Raw genomic sequence first — 23,377 nt, 5'->3', positions numbered from 1 at the left:
GAAAGAAATGAAGGAATCCCTGTGCTGAAAGGAGAGAAACTAAGCTGACATTGCATTAGCAGAGGTGACAGCCGGGAAGCTAGTCACTGCTACAACAGGGGTCCCAGTGGTCAGAGGGAATTACTGAAAGGGCAGCTCCTTCTTTCCTGGAGTCCAAACATATTTGTTTACCTCCCAGTGGCCTGATGATTCTAAGTAGCTGGCTTCCTGCTTTGAAAGGGATTGTTGTTCACTTACTTGTCGGTGCAGACTATAGACATTGAAATGTGTTGCAAACAGAAAGCAGCAGAAAAAAAACAAATTTTGTTTTCATGACATTGGAATGAAGCTCTCAGCTGGGATTTAATGACACCCAGACTTACTAGAAAGCTCAGAGCAGTGCCATTCCCAGTTTGCCTATTATTAAGAGTTCAGGGCCCTGCCTGGAACAAGAGACAGATACCTTCAAGGCCTGAGCAAGGAGAGCTTGTTGTAAAGGATTTCCTTTTGGGTGCTGTATATAAAAGAAATTGCAATTGATTCTCTAGCCCTTCACGCTAAGCAGGCAGATGAAGTGTACTCTCCCTGTTTGTATCCTCCTCCTTCTCTCTCTCTCTCTTTCTTGTTCTTTCTCAAATGGCAAGAAATAAAATGGGGGAGAAAAGCCCAGGGAGCCCTTGTTGTGAAGTGGTGGCTGCACTTGAGCCTTTCTCTGAGAGAACACTGCATTAGGAAGCCATCACTATAGTAACTGAAGCTCTGGGTGCCCATGTTGCTAGGCAATGAAATGCTGTAGACTTAAGTGAACCCTCAAACCTCCTAAAATCAATAGGGTTGGCTTCTAGCCCTATTGCAGGACATCAGTTTATTATTATTTTATTTATTTTTTGAAAATACAGAAAAGCAGAGGCTCCTAGGGGAGTAAGAACAGTGCTTTTTGATGAGAAATGTGGGGCAGATTGAGGATGTGATTGAACGAAACAAGGGAAGAAGCAATAAAATTGGAAAAGGGAAAGGCTAATAAACTGATCAAAAAAAGTAAAAAGGGAAAAGAAAAAGGGAAGTCTGTGTTAATAAAGAGTGCAGGGAAGGAGAAAATCAAAGGAAGGCTATCCTCATCCTCACAAGGCAGATCAGAGAAGGGGAGGCAGATTTTCAGAGGAAAAAGTAAGAGCTTAGGAGACAACAGTATGCTGGTGTATGGAGACTCACTTTATTTAACATCAGTGTGTACTTCCAGTTCTTAAATACTGAGTAAAATTAGGGCAAAAGAATGACAGTCAGCTTTGGGCACACCATTACCCAATTTCTGTTTTCATATTGAAAATCTATTTCTATTAGGTTTTCATTGGCTGCTTCCATTGGCTTTTCATTAATACCCTCAAGTGTTTCCCATGTGGTGTCTTTCACAGGTACACATGTCTCTGCTCTGAGGCAGTTACTGCTCCTGTGTGTGCCTCCATTCTTCTACACACTGTTTCACTCTTCTTCCCGTGTGTGTGGTTTTCTTGTGAGCATGTTTAGTAGCTGTTCACTGTTCTTTCCAGTTAATGTATCCTATGGTTCATTAAGCTGTTCCCCAATTATTTGCTTTTTTTCCCCTTCTTTGATAAAGCACATGTTTTAAGAATTGAATTTTTCCAAAGTCCTAGCAGATAGTGATAAAACGAAATTGCTGCTCTTGAGAAACTCATAGATAAGAACATGGACCATGCGACCTGGGAGCAAAGACTGTAAGGTGACACGATCATATTGGTTACATATCTCTTAACACATATAAAAGAGTTTTCCTTCTTTCCTAATCCCAGTGCTAAGGATCAAACCACAGGGTTTCCCACATACTTTGCAGGTGCCCTGTCACTGAGCTACATTCCCAGCCCTCAAAGCTTCATTTTTGATCTAGTAAGGTTCAAATGTTTTTCATCTTGTCATCATTTTGATTTTTTTTAAATCATTTTCATTGCAGCCATTTAAAAAAGAAAAAAATCCTGTCTTTCAGTTTACCCTCCTTTTTTTTTTTTTTTTTTTTTGGTTAAAAGTTAAGATTTTTTTTTCTTCCATTTTTTTTGAAAGGTCTGATACATTATGGTGTATATTCCCCATGTTTTCTTCTTGTAGTTGATTGTCAGTAGCTGTAACCCCATTGCGAGATGTAAAGCTGGTATAATGACTTCTCGATTAACAAAAGTGCTCACAGAAATCCACATTCACTGTTTTACGTAAAAGACAGTGCTTTTGGGTTTTGTTGTTGTTGTTGTTGTTTTGCTTTGTTCCTCTAATCTGCCCACTTCGTACTAGAACTCAAGTGTGTTCTGTTGCTTCATTGCACTTTGATGGCCTGTGGGCTTCACACTGCAATGCCCGTATCCCAAAAGCACAAAAACTGAAGCAGAACCCATTTCATCCAGAAGTCCAATGTTGACCGTAAGTCTCAGTTTTTCCAGACACCCCAGCCTTACCATTGACTTACTTAATTTTAATCTTACTTTTTTAACCATCAGTTTATATAATTGAGAATAATAATGCTTAATTACTTTCCAGGTTTCATTTGAGAACCCAGTGAGTGATCTGTGTGTCACCACCCTCAGTCCTCAGAAATGTCAGCTCATCTTCACTCTACCACGAACTAGAGCTTTACTTTCAGAAACTGTAGTCGTTGGCTATTTATGCTCTTTAAACTTAAGCTAATTATAGTCAAATAACATTCAGAATGTAGTTCCCTGACCACATGAGGCACACTGCCTGTGTTCCGCAGCCATGTAAGCGATGTAAGCGTGGGCAGTTCCACGGGCTCCACAAACCCTGGTTTAGAGATGGATTTTACTCCACGGCCTTTTGGCTCTGCTAGTGAGCTTCCTCATATTAGCAGTGACTTGGATCATGAAGTCGTTTGTAATACTGTAGTGCCTTCCTTCATATTCATGTCAACGAGCTGTAATGAAGCTATGTTTTTTGGTGTTAGGCCATAGATTCATTACTTTTCTCACTCCTGTGATGAAATACCAGGTAAAAGGAACCTAAGGAAGGAGGGTTTATTCTGTCTCACAGTTTGACAGTACAGCTTACGTTGGTAGGGGCCTCCTGGCGGCAGCCTATCCCACCACATCCACAGTCCAGAAGCAGAGGGAGAATGCTGATGCTCAGTTTGCCTTCTCCCTTTAGCTCAGGACCCCGACCATGGATGGGATGGTGCAGCTCACATTGGAGGGGGAACTCTTCCTTGCTCACTTTAGCTTTTTTGGACACATCTTTATACATGTACCCCGAAATATGCTTCCGTGGTGATTCTAACTGCTGATGATTCTCATCAGCCACCACTGCTTTAGGATTGGATTCTGTGATAGTGCAGTTCATAAATGTCACAATTCTGCATATTTCACCAAAAAAAATCACAAAATAAGACAGAATTAGGTGGCTGTTTGTGGTGAGTATTTAGAAGGACTTGTTTGTACTGAAATGATAAATTCAAAGCAAGTATGGATAGCTTGTTCATTTATATAACCTACAGAAACATAAGTAAAGTGATCCTTTTCTATCATTTTCCCCCATAGGAAAGAGAATACTGTGCCAGGCCTAGACTGGACATCATCCAGCCACTTCCTGAGACTTGCGAAGAGATCTCATCTGATGCTCTGACAGTCAGGGGCTTTCAGGAGAACGAATGTAGGGACTATCATTTAGGTGAGACAGCAGAGATCTGCTGTATGCTTTCTTATTCTTACTCTGTTGCCATTCTAGCCATCTCACCCAAAGGGGAACTGAAAATAGGTGCTGACAGGACCTTAGAGACTACCTGGGCTGGCCTCAGCCAGTAAAAGCTGGAGTGCTAGACTCAGAAATACTGCAGATCTTGCCTGAATGCACAGGAAAAAAATGAATGTTAGAGATGGGACATGAACCAAGGTGAGAAGTGGATTATTTTTTTGTTGTGTTTTTCCTCTGTTGTTCCATCAAACCAGCTAGTCAGCTACCTGTGTTTTCTGTGGTGGGAATCAAGCCCTTGGCTTTAAAGATGCTAGGCAAGCACTTTGTCACTCAGCACATCCCAGCCCTGTCCTGTTTAAGTGACATTTAACTTGATATCAAGCAGAATGACTCATAGTTGTCCTCTCAGTCCAAATTTGATGTTCCTGGAAGGTTTGCTGTGGGTGGCAGCAAAGTCCTTGTGTGTGGAACTGAGTACTGAGTGATGGAAAGATTCCCACCCCATCACTAGGGCCTGGAGTATTTGCAGAGTTGGTGGGTGGATGTGGGTGAATACACTTAATCACTCACTGCTCAGGAGCAAAAGGAGAACTGTGACTCTTTAGTCCTGCCTGGGAAGTCTGTCATCATCCTTGTAAAATACATTGAAGAAAAGGAAATACTTAAGCTCTTGAGAAATTCTTTCCTGCTTTATAAACAACAGACATGAAAATAGTTTTACTTTTCATTTGGACAAAGAAATGATGCAAAAGTGTACATGCATCTGACCCTTCTTTTATGAATCCTCTAATTAGTTAAAAACTGTAAGAGTGTTATATTTTGGACTTTGCAAGAAACAATTATGATTCAGAACTGAAAACATACAGTCTGGGTATTTTGCTCAGGGGAAACTCAGTTGTATGCTTAGAAACTCTTCAGAGCAGGTTTTACAATTGAATTCTGTAGGAAACACTCAGGATTCACATCATAGGCAATGTGCTAAAATGATAGATTATGTCCCAGGGCTTGGGCATCTGTCTTTTCTGCATTAAATGGCCTTTGACCCTAGTGGAAAGGAAACATTTATCGTTGATGGGGATGTAATTGTTCTGTAAGAATAGAACAGTACTGGAAGTGTCCAAAAACAAAGATTATACACAGTAGATGGAGCCCAATATGCACTAGCTCAGTCAGTGGGGTTCTGTTTGTTCATCTGAAGCCAGAGTTCATGTGTTAAATTAGAATTTTAAAGCTACCTTAGTTGTGTTTGTTAGTTTGTTTACAGTCTTTTCTTCTAGCTCTTTTTCTTTCCTTCCTTTTGAATAGTTTCACACTGTGGTGCATTTAGGAGGAGTACGTGCTGCCATTCTCTCCCTCCTTGACTTTCCAGAGAGTCAAGCACACTTAGCTGCAGAGGTAGATAATTGACTGTTGAGTCTGAAATCATAGGCTAATTACATCCCCTGAAACTATTGCCACTTAGTAATATTGAGTCACCCAAGCTGTCCTCTCTCTCCTCCCTTCTAGAATACTCTGAAGGGGAATCACTTTTCTACATCGTGAGTCCAAGAGACGTTGTTGTAGCCAAGGAACGAGACCAGGATGACCATATCGACTGGCTCCTTGAGAAGAAGAAATATGAAGTAGTTTTGATTTCACTTTCTTGAAAGTATTGACTTGTCTGAACATAGAAAAGAGAGAAGATTTTTATAGTAAATCTTTCATATTGAGTTAGTGTGCTCCAAACCAAAAATATGTTACAATCTCTCAGAAATCAGAGAACAAAGAGCACACAGTTCGGTTGGTTGGCTGTTCTGTTGAGGGGTGGGTTGGGGAAGCACAATTGGATCAGAGAAGGGGGAGTCAAACAGAGCTAATGTACTGAAGCTTTTGTGATTATTTTCCTAAAGTAATTAAAGTAGAATACATTTTGTGTATAAGGGAAAGATACCAGATTTATTCTTACTTAGAATGTTAGGTGGAATGATGTTGTCCACGATGGTTTAGACAAGTTTAAGTAGACTGTGTACCAACATGACTGACTTTAGGATTGAAACAACATGTTATACAACTGTAATAACTGCCAAGATATTTTGTTTATTAGAATGACTCTGGATGTTTTTGTGTGCCCATCAGCAGAAAACAACAGTATCTAGTTTATGTGGAAGGACTGGGGGATTTTGTTTTTAATTTGTAAAATGGAGTCCAGTTGTTACATATTAATACCTAGTATATAATTCAACTATTACCATATTGTGTTAGATTAAGTAATATTTTAGTGTTTCTTATATTTATTTAGTTAATTCCTTATTTGTATATGTGTATATATCTGTATGTATGCATGTATGTATGTATATATCTACATGTGTATATGGGTGCTTATACTTGTTTATCTGCACAGAGGTCAGAAGATGGTATGATATGTCCTCTACCTCTACACTTATTCCTTTCAAGGCACTGTCTTTCGCTGAATCCATTGCTCAAGTGTTCTCTGCTAGGCTGGAAGCCACACGTCTAGTTCTCCTCTATCACCACCCTCAGAGCTGGGGTTAAAGGCATTTGGAGAGACGGGACTTGTTACTGGGTGCTGGGATCTGAACTCTGCTCCGTGTGATTGTAAAGCAAGCACTTTAGCTGCTAAACCATCTCTCCAGCCCCTAGACTAAGTAACATTTTATGAAATTAGTTTATGTGTTAAATATTTGTGTTAAACTAATACTGGTAAGTGTCCTGAAATAAAAACATAATGTGATTTCTATAAGCTTAATTATAGACATGACATATGTATGTTGTTTACCTTTATTGAAACATAAAGGAAAAATGCCCTTTGTCAGTCTGGGTCATACAGATTTAGAATGACAGGTATCCTTTTTTGCTTGAAGTCTAAGAGATTTTGTTACTTTGGTTTGTGTATGAAATGAGATTCCAGGATCTTAATGAGGGAATGAATTCAAGTGAAAATGAAAAAAATGTCTTCATTTTGGTTGAATATCTTCAGTTTGAATTCAGTGAGGTTTATTCAACCAATAACATTAAAATTTCCAGTGCCTTAAGCAAAATCCATAGGAAAATGAGGTTTTATTTGAGTAGTTCAGACGTTAAAACATATTACACAGTTTATAACTGCAATTGCGTTCTCTCCCATTCACCCCCATTTTCTCTCTCTTCTTTTTTTAATGGCTCTTATCACAATGCTTGTGTAAACATAGGAAGCTTTGATGGCAGCTGAAATTAGCCAGAGGAACATTAAAAGGCATAAGATTCTGGTAAGTGCATCATCATTATTTGAAACCTACCTGTTCTTACTAACTCTTAAGGTAACCAAGTGATTTGAAGAGAACAAGAACAGGTCCTTTGTATCTGTTCATAATTGGTTTTGAACTAATTCTTTTACCTGGGAGAGCATTGGACTGAGTCAGTTTCTGCTTGTAAACAAGAGACTTGAACACCTGCTAGGATGTAGCTGTAGGAAATTTCGAAACTGCATTTGAGCAATGCACTTTCAATACAAAGCTCTCCAGTTCAATGTGTGGAAGCCTCTTTAAATCATGTGTAAAATCACATTATCACAAAATGTATCAAGACTGGTCTCTTCAAACTAGATTGCTTTGGTATGGCCTTGATAACAAATTCAATTGCGTTTGTTATGGAGACTATTTTAGGAAATCAAATACATTTTTATTACATTTTGGACTCTGGAAAAGTACAATGGCCAGAAACCTATTTCTCTGCTAAATGTGACAGTGAATTTTTCAGGCAGAGGCCTGACATGAAATCATATCCTCAACATATGAAGAGTCCTGTCCTTCCACAGCATTGAGTCCATTACCCTTGTTTACAAATGAATACTAGAAGTTTAACCTTTTATGGCTAGTTGGGTTTCAGCACAAGTTTCTTGTATTATTTTGTTCATCCTAAAATTCTCTGTAAAACTACATATACAAGTCCTTAACTCTAAAAGAATGCATAAGAAAACAATAAACAAATAAAGGGAAGAAAAAAAGCTAGAGATCTTTTATTTTCATGCACCGTTGAGGAGAATAGTAATTCTTAGAACTGAAGAGGGCTTTGCAGCATCTAGTGTCATGTGTTGAAGGCACAGAGACTGAAGGAGTGTGGGCTGCCGGCTTATGTGGGTCTGTTTAATGAACTAACTACATGAGTAGTTTCAAAAAATTACTTTTTGGGTAAAGCTAGACTTGATTCTTAAGGGACATACATACTTAAAACTTAGTTCTGTTTTTGAAACGTGCAGAAGACAATTGAACCTCATGTTCCTAAGCCTGAGGTTAGTCTAACCATGGCAGACTACTGGAGAGAGAGAGGGTCAGAGGAAGGCCAGCTGGGATGAGGACGACTTGGGAGGTGTCCTGGTGTAGTTGTGTAGGAAGATGAGGTCTGCACAGGGCTGTGTAAATGGAGTCATGCTGGTGGAGTCAAAATTAGTAGAGTGCTGTTAGCAGCACACCCGTCAGTCTTCCCTTGAGTTTGGAGAAAGCCATCCATGGCAGGTGTGCAGTGATGGAGAACAGAGGACCGGGAATGCAGTCATTTAAGGAAGGATGCATACAAGACAAACTGAGAGGAAGCCACTGAGGCAGTGTGCTGGGAGCTGAGAGAGAATGCAGTCAGAAGAAAGGGAGTTAAAGACTTACATCGTTGACTGAGCAGGTCAAAAGGCCAGACAAGCCCAGCTGGTGATAATACCCTGGATTTGATAATATGAAAGAATTTTTTGTTTATGTTATTTATTCTCATTGTGACATAGGGAGTGAACATGAGCAGGCAGCTGTAAAATAGAGTTGTACAAAGACTGAACAGAGGACTGAAAACTCGCAGTGTGCTCCAGTATCTGGTGATGCTTGTAGTAGTCTAGGAGAGAGACATTTTATTTTATTTTTGTTGTAGTTGTTTGTTTCTCAAGACACAGTTTCTTTTTATAAGACCTGTCTGTCCTGGAATTTACTCTGTAGATCAGGCTGGCCTCAAACTCAAGAAGATCAGCCTGCTTCTGCTTCCCGAGTACTGGTATTAAAACCATGTACTACTGCCTAGTAAGAGAGACATTTAAAAATGCTTGTCTTAGTGGGGGAAAAACGAATAGAGTTGGCATTAATAGTATAGAAGAAGAAGGAGTGTACAGAATGAGTGACAAGGTGTAGACTTTAGGATTAGAGGTGTCGGCTCTGAAAACTGGAGAAAGAGTCCATGAGATGGCTCAGTGGGTAAATGTGCTTGTCACCAAGGCTAATGACCCGAGTTTAATCTCTGGGACCCACATGGTAAAAGGAAAGAACCAATTTGCACAAAATGTTCTCTGACCTCTACTATGGTATATAAGCCCCCCCCGCATGCACATTCATACAACCACACATAAACAGATATATACATGCACACACAAAAAATAAAAATATAATATTAAAAACACTGATAGAAAAACCCTCTTGGATACTAAGATCAGTGGTCTGCTTTTAGAAAAATTCTGTAGATGTGAAATATAATTTCCCACATAGTTATCATTAAAGAAGACATTTAATAGTCTAAAAATGATGGTATTTCCCTGTTTGCTTAAAATGATTGTGTCCTATGAATTAATTATGCATAGAAAATTTCCCCCAGCACAGTGTAACTCCTTACAAGACAAGCAGAGATAATGCTAGTGTCCAAGAGGAAGTGCTATATATACCCAGTGGTAGAAGCTAGCACATGAGTTTTGTTCTGTATACTGAGCTTTAAGCTTCTGGTGAAATGAGAGCCATGTAGAGGGTGAGAGCTGCCCTCCCATGCCGTGGTCACATACAATGGCAGGACACCGTTGTAGATTGAAGGGTTTGTAGCTGCTTTGGGGTTTACATGTCTCCTTTGGTAGTGTGCAGAGTACCTTCTGGTACCAAGAACACTACCCAGTAGGGGTGAAGGCTCTAGGTGGGCACCAGCTCTACTTTTCAATGTTCAGTGAGTTGTGTAGGCATTATTTTCAGCCAGAATGTGTGAATAGACATGGGTGTTCTGCACACGCACAGTGTCCTTCTCTCTGTCTTCTGTAGCCTCGGGTTGGCTTCCTTGCCCTTCTGAGCTCATTTTCACTGTTTGTGTTAAGCTGGCATCTCCCATTTCCTTTTAGTATGATTTTTTTCCAGTTGAGCTAATTTTATTGCTTTATTTCATTTTTTATAGAAAAATTTTTATTCATATAATACATTGTGGTTATGGCTTCCTCTTCATCTCCTCCTCCCAGTTCCTCTCCTCTTCCCCTCCCATCCAGATCCACCCCCTTTCTGTCTCTTCTTAGAAAAAAAAAACAGGCATCTAAGGATAATAATAAAATAAAATATAATATAAAAAGATTAAACAATAACAAATAGGAATAGGACAAAATGAACATACAGAATGAAAAGAACACAAGAAGTAGATATAGATGCAGAGACTCATTCATTTATACACTCGGGATCCCATTAAAGCGCAAAACTGGAAGCCATAATATGTATGTAAAGGACCTTAAGGGAAAAATAGAAAGAAAGAAAAAAAAAAAAAAGCCCTGACATGACATTATGAGAAAAGGAACCTTCAAAGATACTATTGAGTTTGTTTTCTGTTGACCATCTCCTGCTTGTAGGCCACTTACCCATGAGAGGAGTTTGTTTCCCTGGTTAGACACCCCTGGAGAGAACAAAAGTTTCATTTGCAAATGCTCATCAACTGGAGATATCTTCTGGGTTAGGGATGGGGCGTGTATTCACTTCTCCTTTCTGCTCTAGGATCCCATCTGGTGCAGACCAGTGCAGTCCCTGTGCATTCTGCCTCAGTGTCTGTGAGTTGACAATAGAGTCAATCCTGCTGTGTTTAGAGGGCTTTGTTTCCTAGGTATCTTCCATTCCCTCTGGCTCTTACACTCATGTTTCCTCCTCTTCTGAAGGGTTCTCTGAGCCCTGAGGAGAGGGATTTGATGGAGATATCCCATGTAGGACTGAATGTTCCAAGGTCTCCTACTTTCTGCATATTGTCTGTCTGTGGGTCTCTGTATTTGTTCCTATCTGCTGTAGGAGGAAGCTTCTCTGGTGATGGTTGAGCGAGGCACTGATTGATGAGTGTAGCAGAATGTCATTAGGAATCATTTCATTGCTACATTCTTTTAATTTACATTGCTTTTACCCCATGTCCCTGGACTATGTAGTCTTAGGTTCTTAGTCAATTGAGCAGTGTCGGATATGGGTTCCATCTCATGGAGTGGACCTTAATTCAAATCAGATCTTGGTTGGTTACTCTCACAGGCTTTGTGCCATCACTGTACTAGCACATCTTGCAGGCAGGACACCACTGTAGATTGAAGGGTTGGTAGCTGCTCTGGGGTTTACATGTCTCCTTTGGTAGTGTGCAGTTGCCTTCTGGTACCAAGAACACTAGCCAGTAGGTATGAAGGCTCTAGGTGGGCACGAGCTTCACTTCTCCATGTTCAGTGAGTTGTGTAGGTGTTATCTTCAGCCAGCTTGTGGAGAGCACCTTATAGCCTTATCATCAGTCTGGGTTGTTTGGGGTTCCCATGAGACCCTTTTGGCCAAGAACTCAATTAGATGTAACCCATTCCTGGTACTGGAAACTTCATTTGGTGATGAGAGATGTCCAGTTGGGGCTCTGTCTCCCCTATTATTTGAAATTTTATTTATATCACCTTCATATATGTATATATGTTAGGAAGTTTCTACTGTGTTAGGTTTCCATACTGCCACTCAAAAAGCCTTTGATTTTAGCTGTCTGTCTCCATATCCCCTTTGTTTATTTATTTATTTATTTATTTATTTATTTATTTATTTATTTGTTATTTTTTGGTTTTTTTTTCGAGACAGGGCTTCTCTGTGTAGCTTTGCGCCTTTCCTGGAACTCGCTTTGGAGACCAGGCTGTCCTCCCCTTTAGTATGAGAACCTGCCACTTCATTTTTCTTGCATGTTTCTAGACTTCCTGTGGAAGAAGTCACATTTAACAGAAGACATTGGAAAAACAGACCTTTATATCTGGTGACAACTTTAGGCTGTGTTTCTAGTACCAGACCTTACTCTACAGAGCATATCTGAGGGGGATAGGTTAGAAGATTTTCACATAGACACAAGGTTCAAGTTTTCAAAGTTTGACTATTCAAATTTATATAAAACAAATATAAGTACATTAAATCTAATGTGCTGAAGTATAATATCACCCAAACTATGACACCGACAGGCTTGGGCCATGGTTCTCACAGGCCCCCCAAGTCCTGTCTGCTCAGAAACTGACACCCAGCTCTTAAGTTGTTCTAGTTGCATTATTAACTTACTTTACGTGTCTTTCTGTAGGATATTGGGTTGGCATATGTCAACCACCTGGTGGAGAGAGGAGAATACGACATGGCTGCACGGTAATGATGACATCCTCACAGTTATTCCTGGCTGATGGTAACAACAAGTATAAGTGGTTCTTTCCAGCTGACTTTTGTCATGTGAAAAGGTCTCCTGTAAGCCAGGAGCTCTCTGCACAGAATTAAAGGACTTTCCAGATTAGCAGGAGTGTAGGTCAGCCTGTACTGCATCACCCCTGTTCCTCTTCCCACAGCACAGCACACACTGGGCAGGCAGACTCTGCCTGTCAGGCTGTCCTCTCCAGCACTCTGTAGAAAGTAAGCAGACTTGCCCACAGCTCTCACTTTGTGTGCCCTCCAGTTTCTAGGGTCACTTGTGTTACACATGCCTTTGGAAGAAATCTAGAACAAAGTCCATCTGCATTTGGCTCAAGAGCAATGGTTCTTCACAAAAGTATGATAACTAAATGGAAATGATAAAGCTTGTGAAACCACCCTCAGACCTGCCTTTAGTGCCCTGAGATTGAGACTCAGCCCTGTAAATTATGTGGTAGGCTGGGAACCTGATTTTCTGAAGTCTGCTTTTTCACCTCCTTGTTTAAAGCTGACCTGGAAGGTGTTGGCATTTGGGTTATATTGAGTTTTCCTGTAGAAACTCCAAACCAGCCATGCTTTCTAGATAAATAGGAAAGTTGGGGGAACCACTAGTCTTCTGAAAGTGACCTATATTTTCCTGCGTATTTTGTATAGTTTTCATGATTTCAGTCAACTCCACATACAGTCAGATGAGTAATGTTCATTGACATTTTATGAACACACTTTCATGTTCATTGACAATAGAGATGGAACCCTGTCAAAGCTCTGGGGAGAGGTTCACCTAGACCACAGGGGAAATGTCCACTTACTGTATCTCTTTATTTTTATTTACATTTTATTTCTCCCTGGGATGCTTTTGCTGCCAGAAAATGCCAGAAAATTCTTGGGAAAAATGCAGCTCTCTGGGAATATGAAGTTTACAAATTTAAAGAAATTGGACAGCTTAAAGTAAGCTATTTTATCTTAACCCTTAATTTTTCCTTGTGTTTTATTAAAATGGGAATAAAATTGAGTCAACGCAGTTCTTGGTTGGAAAGTATGTACTGTCTTGAAAGAAGAACTAAACTTTATGTTTTGTGTGTACCAAGCTCATACATATCTACCATGTTACCTACGTGGTTCAGGTGCTGTGTTTAGTCGTGTTCATCTTCCTTTTAGTGACTTGAGAACAGTTATAGTTTATCTAATAGATTTTACAGCATAGCACTTTTTAAATTTACTCAAGAATTAATTTATTCTTCATTTTTATTTTTTCTTTTGTTGTGTTTGTCTGGAACCCAGGGCTTCACAAATGTTAGGCAAAGGCTGTTCCACTTAGCTCATCCTTGGTGCTTGGATAATCTGTCACCTGCAGGAAGACAGATGAAGATGCTTGACTGTAGCTCTGATGAGAAATTTTACCACTTTATTTTAATCTTTTCCTCTGGGGTACAACATATATACCCGTCAGTCATTTTTATATTCCTTTAAAGAGTTTTTAAATTTTTGTCATTTGTGGGCTTTTGGAATACTCCATTGAAATTGAGTATATACTATTAAAATTTATATTATTGTTTAAAGTTACTTTACCAAGAAACGGGCTTCATTGTGGCATTGTCGTACATTTGTGGCAAGCTTGCTTCATAAGATGATTGAATTTTTAAAGTATTAATTGATGTATTACATCCAGTATAAGGAAAGTTAAAAGAAATATAAAATAGCAGTTATTCTTTTGTTGTGTACACACACACACACACACACACACACACACACACACACACACACTCTTTTGAATATACTTTGTAGATTCCTGTTAGGTGACAGAGTTTGTTTGAGTCTTTTCTGAATGTTCCAGTATGTCCTGATACCTTACGTTTTTAAGGTTAGAACTATACTTTTATGTTGTCTGCACGATGGGGATGCAGTTGCCGTACCACTCCTGAAAGGACTCTTTCTCTTCTTCCCTAGGCAATTAGTCCTTATTTACCAAGGGGGGACCCAGTCCTGAAACCACTCATCTATGAAATGATCTTACACGAATTTCTGGAAAGTGATTATGAGGTAAGGTATTCTTACACAATCATGGCTTGTTCTCCGTGTGTTACTTTTTTGTCCTTTCACATTGGTGTCATGAGGATTTGATATAAAAGTGATTTAAATTATGTCATCAAAATTATCCTACCAATCCATGTCCTATGTAGAAAACTTCTGATTGTGGCGGAAGGAAATCAACCTGCTCCGACTCTTGGGCTTGGAGACTTTCTCCTGTGTTATTGTCATGTCTGCCTCCTCAATGCTATTGAAAAAGTTAGAAAGACTTTTTATTGTCATTAAACCGTATAAATCATTTGAATATTATTTTCCATTTTTATCATATTAAGGCTTTATTTTAAAGTAGCAGTGTTCCCTAGCAACTGTTGGCCAAAATTATGTCCTTGAAAAATTCTGTGCTGCTAACAGGACACTAAAGATCAGGTTGCAAAAGAACAAAACCAAATGAAAACCCCCAAGACTAGTACTGTGCACTTGTAATCCCAGCTGCTCAGAAAGCTGGGGCAGGAGCTTGTGAATTTGAGTCAACCTGAGTAACATAATGAGACCCATCCCCACCTGTCCTCAGGGGTCGGGAACTATTTACTTGGAGTGCCAACTTCTCAATTTTCTTTTTTTTCCTTTTTGCTAGTCAGGAAGCTTTCTGAACCTTGGCATGTTGGGCATTTCTGGAAACTTCATTGTATAGGCATGATGGCTAATATGTGGGAAAAGCCAGAGGCCTGTCTGGTGTGGTTGCTTAGCATTCCTTCCTCATGGGCAGAGGGCTGGACCCCTCTTACGGAGCTCTTATGACCCACTAAGTTTCTGTGTCCTGCAGTGGGGAAGGGGTAAAGGGCAGGAGACTGTGGATTAAAACCCCGAAGCAATCACCACAGTGTCACCCTATGCAGTGTCTTTTTCTGCTCTTCTCCTTTGGTTAGGGCTTTGCCACATTGATCAGAGAGTGGCCTGGAGATCTGTATAACAATTCTGTGATAGTTCAAGCAGTTCGAGACCACCTGAAGAAGGACAGTCAGAACAAGACTTTATTAAAAACACTGGCAGAATTGTGAGTATATTTGAGTTCTTGCAATCTCAGAATGGGGAGGATGCCTTTTCATCTTTCTATATCACTCTTCATTGGAAACCTTTTTCTAAGTCTCAAATGAGTAACTAGAAGATGAATGTGTGAAGCTGCATTATAATGTGATTTAACATAGGAGTGGAGTTACGGTATGGGGCCTGTTGAGGAAATGGAAGGGTACCAGATTCCCTTAGGCTCTCCCAGAGAGTCAGGCTCTGGATTCTGTTATTCTTAAGTCTGCAAGTCTGTTGCTTTTTCTGAATCAGAATCTTTATCGGTACAATTACAGGTCATACTTTGTTAACAGGATACTTTCAAACTTGAAAGTTGGGCTCAGCAAGAGAAGTTTGATGAATATTTTCCTTTTACTGGGCATTTCCATCTGGCTTTCTGCCATGTCTGAGACACAGAGATAAGCTAGACCCTCAAGGAGCCTCAGTGTAGGGCACCAAATGGTATACCACAGACCAGTCCAAGAAGGAAGGCCTGCTGCATCCGTTCCTCAGCACCCGCAAACCTCAGATTTCCCTCACTCATCATTTTTGTCAAAGTCTGAAGAAAGGACCTATGATGGCCTGGACATCAGGACCACATTAGACTTGACTCAGAGGAAGTCATGATTGTGACTTTCTAAATTAGAGCACTCATTGTTTTCTACCAGAAACGTTTTTCTGGATGTCCCTTGGACTTTGTAGCACTGTTAACAGTGACCAGCAGGATAATTTCTGTTCAACTGGCTTTCCTCAACTGGATGAGGGACTCAGTGTGAACACATTGTTTCAATGGAAAAATACATTTCAGCTTTATACAGCCCCCTACAAATGAGCTGGAATATAACTCATTTGTCAGCTGAACATTGCTTACAGGAATTCAGACTGATTCCTCTATTACTTAAGAGGAGTATCTCTTTCATTCTGGACAATAAGGTCAGTCTCTGGAGTATAGATTTCTTTAAAGAAGGAACATTTATTACTTGAATATTATGCATTTTTACAAATTTGGTGAGATAAAAGGCAGGGTTCTAAAAAAGTACATAGGAACCATGTGTTTTTAAATCTCAGCGAATACTTCCTCTAGTAAAGTTAACTCTTCTCTTTGAACAACTATTTCAGTCTTTTTTTTTTTTTTTTTTTTTTTTGGTTTTTCAAGACAGGGTTTCTCTGTGTAGCTTTGTGCCTTTCCTGGAACTCGCTTTGTAGACCAGGCTGGCCTCAAACTCACAGAGATCTGCCTGCTTCTGCCTCCTGAGTGCTGGGATTAAAGGCGTGCGCCACCACCGCCGGTGTATTTCAGTCTTTAATATTATGAAACATAATCTCTGTGTATTTTAATTGTAACTGTTAATGAATATTAATTTTTTTATTGCCAGGTACACCTATGACAAAAATTATGGCAATGCTCTGGAAATATACTTAACGTTAAGACATAAAGATGTTTTCCAACTGATACACAAGCATAATCTTTTCAGCTCCATCAAGGATAAAATAGTTTTATTAATGGATTTTGATTCAGAGGTAATATGTTTCTTACTTCTTCTACATATTAACAACTAACTGTTCAAAGTTTTAATCACTGGCCACTTGTCCAAGTGAATCACATACCTGACCATATGCTGGCTATGCTTAGAACTCATAATGCACATTATTTTAGTAGTTGGCATTCTGAAAGCCTATTTTGGGAAAGCTATTGTAACTTAATATCAAGTACTTTTCTTGCGATGGTGGCAGGAGAGGGCTGGGGATCAAATCCAAGGCCTTGTACATAGTAACCCAATTCTTCCCCTGAGCTGTGTCCCAGACACTGGTGGAGTTCTTTACAAGAGGTATTTGTGCTATTTTGTTTTAATAGTTCATATAATGCATAAGAAAGAAAGAAGCAAAGAACAACCCCTAGGCCTATACTTTGGCTTATTGAACTATCTTAATCTGTTTTAACATGAAAATTTAAATGAATTTCTGTTTAGACCCTGTCGTAGTTTGTTTTTTAATTTGTGGTGATAAAGACTATGGCCAAAAGCAACTTGGGAGGAAGAGATTGAAATGGCTTACATATCTGTCACACTCTATTGAGGGAAACAAAGCAGGAACTCAAGGTGTGAGTCTGGAATTAAGGAGATGAAGCAGAAACCATGGAAGAATGCTGCTTACTGCTGTGCTCCTCCTAGCTTGCTCTGTTTACTTTCCTTTACACCTCCACAGCTCACCAGAAGGTTCACAAAGTGAAACAGTTGGTCTCTCTCTATTTCTATCCAGCCTGTGTGTGTTCAAGTCCCAATGCAAAAACACAAGAAATGTGAAAACCCAGACAAGTAATTTAAAACAAAGAAGACACAAACTTCTGAATTAATTTGGGGAGGATAGAAATGAACAGTTGAACAGAATAACAAAACCAACACAGGATATGAAAGAGAAATCCATTGAAGAGCTAGAAATACTGAAAAACTCAAAATGGAATTTTGGATATAAAATGACTGGTAAATCAAACAAAAAAATGTAATGAAAAGTCTCACCAGTGTGGATCAAGTAGATGACAGAATTGGGTTTGAAAACAAGATAGATGGACTAAGGCATTCAGACAAAAACAAAGGTAAAATAATGAATTTTGAGCAGAATAGGTGGGATCTATGGCACACCATTTAGTGAATAAAATCATGAACATATGAGAAGAATGACTTCAGGCTGAATGCAGAAATAATACATTAATAAGTTCGTGCATAACATTTTCCCAAAGTAGGGGAAAAGATGGCCATAGGAATACCAAAGTTAATTAAAATGCTAAACCAATAAGACTAGAAGAGATTTTGTTTTCTACATCATGTTATGCAGTTAAAACACTAATTATGTAGAATAAATATATAACATTTAGAAACTGCACAACAGAAAGACATCAGATGTAAAGGCAAACGATCAGAATGACAACAGATTTCTTATGGGTAACTCTTTAAGATGGAAGATACATGTAGTTCAAGCTCAGAAAGGTAAGAACTGGTAAGATGTCACTCACAATTGAAAGAGAAAGAAAACCTTTTCATGATAAAGACAAACTAAAGGGATTTGTGACCACTAAGTCAGCCCTGCAGAAGATTCTTGAGGAAAATGGAGTATTGAAGAGTAAGATGAGTATGTCCTGAGTTCACAGGAGAGACTAAAGTGCACTAGAACAACAGATAAGCAAATGAGACTCCCCCAAATATCAGACAGTACAAAAACAACCAAGTGACAGCCATTGATGCGCACCTTCTAGTAGTGACTTGGTATTAATGGCCATAACTATCCAGTCAAAAGACATAGACTAAGGCTGATTCCAAGTCTGATCTCTGGGACCCACATGATGGAAGGAGAGGACCAATTCCTGAAAGTTATCCTCTGACCTTCACACACATACACATCCATATGCGTGAACACATACTCTTGAAAACAAAACTCAATAACAAAAATTAATTTTTTAAAGACACAAATATTGGATTAAAACAGTACTCATCTACTTCTTATCTGTTAAAAAAAATATATACCTTAGGTGCAAAGGTAATTAGAGCGTTAGGGTGAAAAGGTAGAAAAAGGTATTCCAAACAAATAGGACTTAAAAAACAGATGGGTGGTGCTAGTCTAATGTCTAACAAAATAAACTTCGAACAAAAATTAGAAGAAATAAAATTGCTTCATTTTCAGGGAAGCCCATCAGGAGGATCTAACAGTTTTGAACATCTGAACATTGCTTCATGGAACAGTACTGGATACAGAGGCACAGTCTGACAGGCACAGTAACAGTGGGGGACTTCAGTGGCTCACTCTTATCAATAAACAGGTCATCCTGATACAATATTTAAAAAGAAACCAAGGCAAGAGATAAGTGACATAGAGCAAAGGAGCCTCTCAAAAACTACAGAATTTCCACTCGTGTACTATAGAATATACATTCTCCGCAATCGTGGAACTTTTTAAAGCAAATCACACTTTATGGCATAAAGCAAGTCTTAACAGATACAAGGAAATTGAAACAATTTATTCTATCTGATCACAGTGGAATAAAACTAGACATCAATAAAAATACAGAAACTATACAAGCTTGTGAATATTAAATAACACATCATTGAATAATGAATAGAGTAGAATACCACAGAAATCAGGAGGGAAAAGGAATGCCCTAGAATCAAATGAAAATGAAAACATAGCATATCAGAACATGGGAACACAATGAAAACAGTTCTAAGAGGGAAATTTATATGAATAGGTGCTTACGTTAAAGACACCAGAGATCTCAAGTGAATAACTTAATGATTCATTCCAGGGTCCTAGAAAAATAAGTATAAGCCAAACCCCAAATCAGTAGGTGGAAAAAAGAATAAAGACTATAGGAGAATGCAGCTGGAGACAGGTTAGTGGTTAGGAGTATTTACTACACTTGAGAGAGCCCAAGTTCATTTCCCAAAACTCACAGAGAAGTTAACAACTATCTCTAACTCCAGTTCAGGGGATCCGGTGCCCTCTTCATACCTCCATGGGCACCGTGTACATAAGTGCACACCATGCACCATACATGCAGGCAAAACATTCATAGCATAAAGTTTAAAAGTATTTGAAAGTCGTGGAAGAAATTAATAAAGTTGAAATGAAAATATCAGAACAAAGAATTATGAAACAAGACTTTGGTTCTTTTAAAAAACAAACATTGGCAAACTATAGCCAAACTAACAAAAAATAATTTCTAGACATGTACCTACCAAAGTTAAACCATGAGGATATGAACAGATTAAACAGAGCTGTATCAAAGAACATGAAATGATTGAAGAAATAAAACATCTCCCAGATATAAAAAGCTAGACTGAGGTGAATTCATTGTTGAATTCTTCCAGACCTTTAATGAAAACCTAGGTGCCCCTCAGACTGTTCTATAAAGCAGAAAGCGAAGGAACTCTGCCCACCTCTTTCAATGAAGCCTCCATTTCCCTGATACCATAACCAGATAAAGACGTACTTACACATAAAAGACAGTTGCAGGCCAGTCTCCCTGATGTATGTAAAAGCCAAAGATCTCAGTATAATACTTTCAAATTGAATTCAGCACAATAGAAAAATCTTTCACCAGAATCAAGTTGACTTCATTCCTGGAATACAAGAACGTTTCAATAAATGTAACACATTGTGTGCTCCCAGACTCTAAGACAGAAATCACAGCCTCACCAGAGGAGGTGGAGAAAGTTACCCCAGAAAGGCATCTAGGAAAGCTCAGCATTCACTCATAACAAAACAAGTAGAAGAAACATAGCTTACCATAGTAAAGACTAGATACAGCAGACTCATAAACCAACACACTACAAAGGGAAACAGATCTAAAGAAAAGTCGAGTATAAGAAAAAGATCTCTATGTTCTCTAGTTGGTAGAGTGCTGGAACAACAAGATGAGAAGGAAATAGAAGAGAGTAGAATAAAGGAAAAAAGCAAGGCGTCCTTATTTGCAGGCATGCGCCTATATGTAAGAGATCCTGAAGATGCCACCAGAAAACTCTTAGGTCAACACTTTCAGTAAAGTAGCAAGATCCAAAATCAGCATGCAACTCAGTTGTCTCCCTACATACCAATAACAAGCATGCTGAGAAATAAACAAGTTTTTAAAAAAAGAAAACATAACACATTCATAGCCCCCCCCCCAAAGTACTTTGGAATAAATCTAATGAAGAATGTGAAGTGTCTCTTGTCTTAGTCAGTGTTCTATTGCTGGGAAGAGACACCATGGCCATGCAACTCTGATAAAAGAAGCATTTAATTGGGACTTGCTTACAGTTTTAGAGGTTCAGTCCATTATCCTCCAGGCAGGGAGCATGGCAGTATGCAGTCAGATATGGTAATCTAGAGTTCTACATCTCAGTCCACTGGCAGAGAAAGAGAGAGACACAGGGTCTGGTTTGGGCTCTTGAAACCCTAAACCCCATACCCAGTGACACACTTTCTCCAGTAAGGCCACACCTACTCCAACAAGGCCACACTTCCAATCCCTCTCTGGTAGTGCCACTCCCTGGGGTATTCAAATATATGAGCCTCTGGGGGCCATTCTTATTCAAACCACCACACCTCTAGAATGAGAATTTTAAAGCACTAAAGAAAAGATTAGACAATGGGGAGACCTTGCCTGCTCTCTTGAATCTGAAGAACTGCTACTGTGAAAGGTCCTGTGTTGCTGTGATGGTTGATTTGATTGTCGGCTCCACAGGATCTAGAGTCACCTAGCAGATAAGCCTCTGGACAAGACTGGGAGGACATTTCTGTATAGCTGAGGTGGGAAGACCCACTATAAAAATGGGTGGCACCGTTCTGAGGACCAGAGCCCTGGACTAAATCAAAAGTAAACCATGACTGAGCACAGGCATTCTTTTTTATTTCCTTGCTCTAAATGCAACATGACCAACTGCCTCAACCAGAAGGTCCCGCTGCCAAGACTTCCTGCCATAATGTGTTGTAATCTCAAACTGTGAGCCAAAAAGAACCCTACCTGCCTATCTGCCTGCCTTAATTTGCTGTTATCAGGCACTTTGTCACAAGAAAAGTAATTAGTATAGTCCCCCCAAACAATGATAGATTCAGTGCAATCCCATCAAAATTCTATTGCCATTCTTCACAGAACCAGAAAAACAAATCCTAAGATCTGAATGAAAGCACAAAAGACTCTGAATAGCTAAAGCAGTCTTGAAGAAAAGAACACTGTTTGAGAAACCATCATACTCATAGTTTATCCTGGAGAGCCATAGTAACAAAAACTTGACCATTCTGGTACCAAATCAGATGTATGGAACAGTGCAATAAAGTAAAGCCACAGAGCTGCAGCCACCTGAATTTTAACATATATGCCATGAACATACATTGGAAAACAGCATCTTCAACAAATGGTGCTGGGAAACGGGCATGCACATGAAGAAGACAGAACTCATCCCCATCCCCATCTCACCCTGTGCAGAAAGAAGGTAGTTAAATGTGGGTCAAAGCAAAACCTGAAACTTTGAAATTGATAGAGGAAAGCACAAGGTAAACATTTTGAGACTTAGCATAGGAAGGACTTTCTGAAAAGGAATCTTTTTCTAGTCAGTTCTCTCCTATCTTTACATGGACTCGAGGAATCAAACTTAGGTAATCAGGATTGTCCAGCTTATGCCTTCATCCCCTAAATCATCTCGATGGCCCTGCAGTTTGATTCAGAATGAAAAAAATATTGCTTTTGTGCTGTAAAGAGTAAGGCTGCAAACTAAAGCCGATATCCCTAAATCCTATTGTATTGATTTTCAATGACAAATAATTAGGGGAAAGGCTGCAGCCTTCAATTTTACCACCCAAATCTCACCATGGGGGTGTGTACAGTAGTCCTGGTGACGTTGTAGACCTGTAAAGGACTCAGTAGCCGAGAAAATTAGTCGATGATCCAGCTCTCTCATTCCTGCAAATACACCTGAAGGGCTCTATGTCAACATTCTACCAAGATACTTACAAGTCTTTTGTTTCTTGCTGTACTATATACAGTAGTCACATTAAGAGAATCCATTTAGGTTTCTGTCAACAGATGAATGGATTAAGGTATGGTATATATGCACAATGGAGTTTTATTCCACCATAAAAAAAAAAACTATCATTTGCAAGGAAATGAATGGAACTGGAGATCATGTTAAGCAAAATAAAACCCAGAAAGGCTAATCATATTTTCTTTTGTGTGGATCTTACATTTTTTTAAAAGGTTTATTTATTTATTATGTATACAATATTCTGTCTGCATATGTTCTTGCAGGCCAGAAGATGGCACCAGATCTCATGATAGATGATTGTAAGCCACCATGTGGTTGCTGGGAATTGAACTCATGACCTCTGGAAGAGTAGTCAATGCTCTTAACTGCTGAGCCATCTCTCCAGCCCGGATCTTACATTTTATATAGACATATTTAGTCATGAAAGTAGAAATAAAACTGAGAGCATCTGGTGTAGAGGTACACACCTTTAATCCCAGCATTTGAAGGCAGAGGCTGGAAGGATCTCTGAATTGGGGGCCAGCCTGGTCTACATATCAGATTCAAGGCCAGCCACAGCTATACAGTGAGAACCTGTCTCCAAAAATAAGAGGGAAGAGAGGGAGGGAGGGACGGAAAGAGGGAAGGAAGGAAGGAAAGAAAACTAAGGGAACCAAGGGACTAATAAGAAATTAGAAGAGAGTATGAGGA

The 23,377-nt window shown here is 39.3% G+C and overlaps 1 protein-coding gene across 1 annotated transcript in view; it reads left to right on the top strand.

Moving 5' to 3' along the window:
- The window catches only part of Vps41 (VPS41 subunit of HOPS complex), a 163,997-nt gene that overhangs the window by 113,412 nt on the left and 27,208 nt on the right, over window positions 1-23,377 (top strand). The window contains exons 12-19 of the mRNA XM_059263371.1: window positions 3,531-3,660; window positions 5,191-5,306; window positions 6,873-6,929; window positions 11,989-12,050; window positions 12,953-13,034; window positions 14,034-14,126; window positions 15,041-15,168; window positions 16,553-16,697. Of these exons, the coding sequence (XP_059119354.1) occupies window positions 3,531-3,660; window positions 5,191-5,306; window positions 6,873-6,929; window positions 11,989-12,050; window positions 12,953-13,034; window positions 14,034-14,126; window positions 15,041-15,168; window positions 16,553-16,697 (813 nt within the window). The remainder of the gene's footprint in view (window positions 1-3,530; window positions 3,661-5,190; window positions 5,307-6,872; window positions 6,930-11,988; window positions 12,051-12,952; window positions 13,035-14,033; window positions 14,127-15,040; window positions 15,169-16,552; window positions 16,698-23,377) is intronic.

This window comes from Peromyscus eremicus, chromosome 5 (genome assembly GCF_949786415.1).
Source record: "Peromyscus eremicus chromosome 5, PerEre_H2_v1, whole genome shotgun sequence".
Lineage (NCBI taxonomy): Eukaryota > Metazoa > Chordata > Mammalia > Rodentia > Cricetidae > Peromyscus > Peromyscus eremicus.
Note: the sequence above shows the minus strand (reverse complement) of the source record. Positions and strands in the feature narration are given on the sequence as shown.